General features: G+C 39.6%; 1 protein-coding gene across 1 annotated transcript; it reads right to left on the bottom strand.

Moving 5' to 3' along the window:
* Positions 1-671: 671 nt before the first annotated feature.
* LOC104957505 (zinc transporter ZIP12-like) lies at positions 672-2,512 on the bottom strand (the record flags this gene model as incomplete). Its single annotated transcript, XM_010785142.1, has 5 exons — positions 2,379-2,512; positions 2,082-2,240; positions 1,203-1,375; positions 954-1,109; positions 672-749 (listed from the first exon to the last, which is right to left on the bottom strand). Coding segments are annotated over exons 2-5 (564 nt in total), but the record flags the coding sequence as incomplete, so codon positions are not given.
* Between the last annotated feature and the right edge of the window lie 758 nt (positions 2,513-3,270).

Raw genomic sequence — 3,270 nt, 5'->3', positions numbered from 1 at the left:
CTGTATGTGTGCTGTTAGGATCGTGATGTAATTGAAGGGTTTTTTCAACAGTGCCCTCTAGCAGAACTCCACTGTTTAGAACAAGTGCTTCAGTTCTGTCTTGATGCTTGGTTGGAGGAGTAGTGTGGGAGTAGAGTATCATCAGGGCGAATGGAAATATATTGACTTCATAACTACACAGTGGCACAGCACAGTAAACACAATATTTAACCAATGCTTTAACTCCGCTACCATAACTGATTCTTGTTTTTTAGGAGAGAATGTCATGTTATTGTGAACAGTGACAATATATTATAATAGAACAATGGAATGATCTCGTGTTCAGGAGGAAACATATACACATAGAGGATTACAAAGGAATGTTATTAAAGCTAAAAGATTACTAACTATCACGCAAAAAACTAATAATAATAATATTAAGTTATTTTAAATGTTTTAATAATTTTAATATTATTGCTTTCAACTAACCTAATACAGTGTTAAAATAAAAAAAATACTCTCCTTTAGCCACTTGCAGCAGTAATATTTAGCTGTTTAACTTCAAGGAACTGCTGTGTCATGTTCCCTGCATCTTTTCCAACTAAATAAATAACAGGGATGATGACGGGAAACAGGTTCTTCCTGCCAAGTAAAATAATAAAAAAACAAAGCAGTTCAGTGTGGTGACTCACCAGCTGTATGGTGGAGATGGATTTGCCCCTCTGGGATTGGCCGTTGTAGTTGAGCTCTAAGGGAAGATCACTATGACCCTGTGGACAAAAGAAAGTCATGAGACCACCGTTTCTCGACAATCAGCTCTGCAAAAGTTCAGACTCGGCACAAACTTGCTTGTTCATGGAAAACTGTAAAACTTCCACCTCTGGATAGATAAAGAAAATCAACATCGCCTTGCCTTTCACCCCCCATGGTTTGAGTATCTGTTTTATTACCAAGATAAAAGCTGCAAAACTTACATGGCCATGAGAAGGAACCAAAAAGGAAAGGATTCTTTCAATGAGGAAAAAGCCATAAATCCCAGCAATAATTCCCAGAATCCTCCACAGATAGTCCTTCCCTTCTGCATAGTGTTCGTCGTCGTGGCTGTGAGTGTCATCATGGAGGCCAAGGATCTCCAGAGGAGACGGAGAGGAAACCATTAGACATTTACTCCTCAGTCAACAGGGTTTCTATACACTCACGGCACTTGACTCTGTGTCCTATACCTGTGGTATGAGGTGCAGGAGTGCGTCTCCTGAGAGGGTCCCCACTGCCAGCCCTACAAACAGCTGCAGGATCAGGGTGTAGGTCTCCTGGCAGGAGTTGAAGAAGATCAGGCAGATACCAAACATGGAGCCCAGCGTGATGAGCAGGACGGCCGCCGTGCTGTAGCCATACTCTGCAGGGAGCAGACCGTTTAGAAACATGTTTCCGTTTCTCATTATTAAGGTTGTACTTTTTTAATGATCATAGCCTCGCCTCTGACTAAGGGACATCCCACAGGCCATAAGACTGTTAAACACCTGAACTTTTGAAAGAACATCCATAACATTCATCCGTTTACAACTTATATATATCAATATTCCAATTACTTGTATAGACTATTCTGCTAAATGTCTATTATATTCCATTTTATTTTATTTACTTGCACTATTACCTGTTTTATTGTGTTGCACTGTTGGAGGAGCCTGTGACCTAAGAATGTTATTGTCATAACTACACTGTAGCTATGTACAAATGACAATATAAGCCTTGAACCTCATACAATGGTTACATGTTTTATATTTCACTTTTATCTGGATGAACCCACCTGTTATGCAGAACACATCAAATATAGTACAAATCTTAAGACACAAAAGTAGGATCAGCAAATACATACAATTCTGGAAGAAAGTAAAGACAATTATGAATATATGTTTATAGTTTATATTAAACGTAAAATGTAAGAACTGGATTTCTAATTCTCATGGTTATTTTTTTCATTCCATATATTTTATTAACAAGATCCTTCATATTTTAATTGTTATAATATTTAATTAATGTACAGTTCTTCTTTTGGAATGTGTTTAATAGTTACTGTAGGTACATGAGGGAAAAGGCCTTACTCTCGAGAGCAGTGGGAGGAGATCCTTTTCTTGTTTGCTCTGCAGTCTCGCAGGCATTGCCTAGCAACTGCTGAATGTTTGCCTGAATTGCTCCTTGGAAATTGGCAAATGAGGATCCAGAGCAAAAATATCCACCAGCTGATTGGCGGAAAAACATACCTGATTACATTCAAAGGAAGAGAGAATTTTGTGGATGAGTAGGAGGCACTTCAAATCAAGGCTGACTGCATGCAGATCACAGCTTGTTTTTCTGTACAGGAATCACTCTTTTTAACTACAATAAAACATTAACCTCACCTTTGCCCAGTCTTTGCTTATTTCTCCAGTTTCATGGTTACAGCCATCCCCTTTATGTGAGCTCCACCTCTTCCTGTTGTGGGAGTGCATCCCTGCTTCCTGTCCAACTCCCAGCTGATACAGCAACTCCTTTAAATCTAAGACAGAAAGCCCTGCGTCATGAAACTGTACATTAATCCAAATAAATCAGTGTATATTTGGGACAAAATACTACTTTAGGCAGATGGGATAAATAAAATATAGATCTTAAAGGTCACCTATTGTGCACAATCCACTTGTTCATGTCTTTTATAAATGAACATGTGGAAAAAAAGATTCTCTCTCTTTTTGTCCTGATCCATTTACTGTATATAAAAACCTGTCTGAAAATGAGCTGATCAGATTTTGGCTACTTTATGATGTCATAACGATTTTTTGGAATGTGTAACCATTAGCCAAACAATTCAGAAACATGTTTTGTATAAATAGGAAATAGGGCTGTCAATTTAACGCGTTAATAACTCGTTAACGCAAAAAAAAATTAACACCACTAATTATTTTAACACGATTAACGCATGTGTATTTTTTTCCCTCGGCTGCCCCGTAGTTTCAGAGCACATCGAGTTTAAAATACCATCTACAAGCTTATGCTGACAGCCCCGCCCCTGCCGCCCACTTGTGGCAGACCACACTTCCACGCTCAGCAGCAGGCACCGACTGGCTATTGGGACAACACACTCTCACTCCATAATCGTCCAGGAGCGACGTTTGGTCAGGGTCCCGTGGCGTGCAGTTGTGACGCTCCTAGGCTCCTTCAGCTTCATAAAGGGACGCAAATAGCTTTCAACTGATTGCAATGTATTCCCATCTGCGGCGGGATTTGACGCTCATGGAAGCACGGCATTCGTTTGTG

The sequence above is a fragment of the Notothenia coriiceps genome, unplaced genomic scaffold, assembly GCF_000735185.1.
Source record: "Notothenia coriiceps isolate Sejong01 unplaced genomic scaffold, NC01 NC01_scaffold00027206, whole genome shotgun sequence".
Classification (NCBI taxonomy): domain Eukaryota; kingdom Metazoa; phylum Chordata; class Actinopteri; order Perciformes; family Nototheniidae; genus Notothenia; species Notothenia coriiceps.
This window is presented reverse-complemented; position numbering and strand designations above follow the sequence as displayed.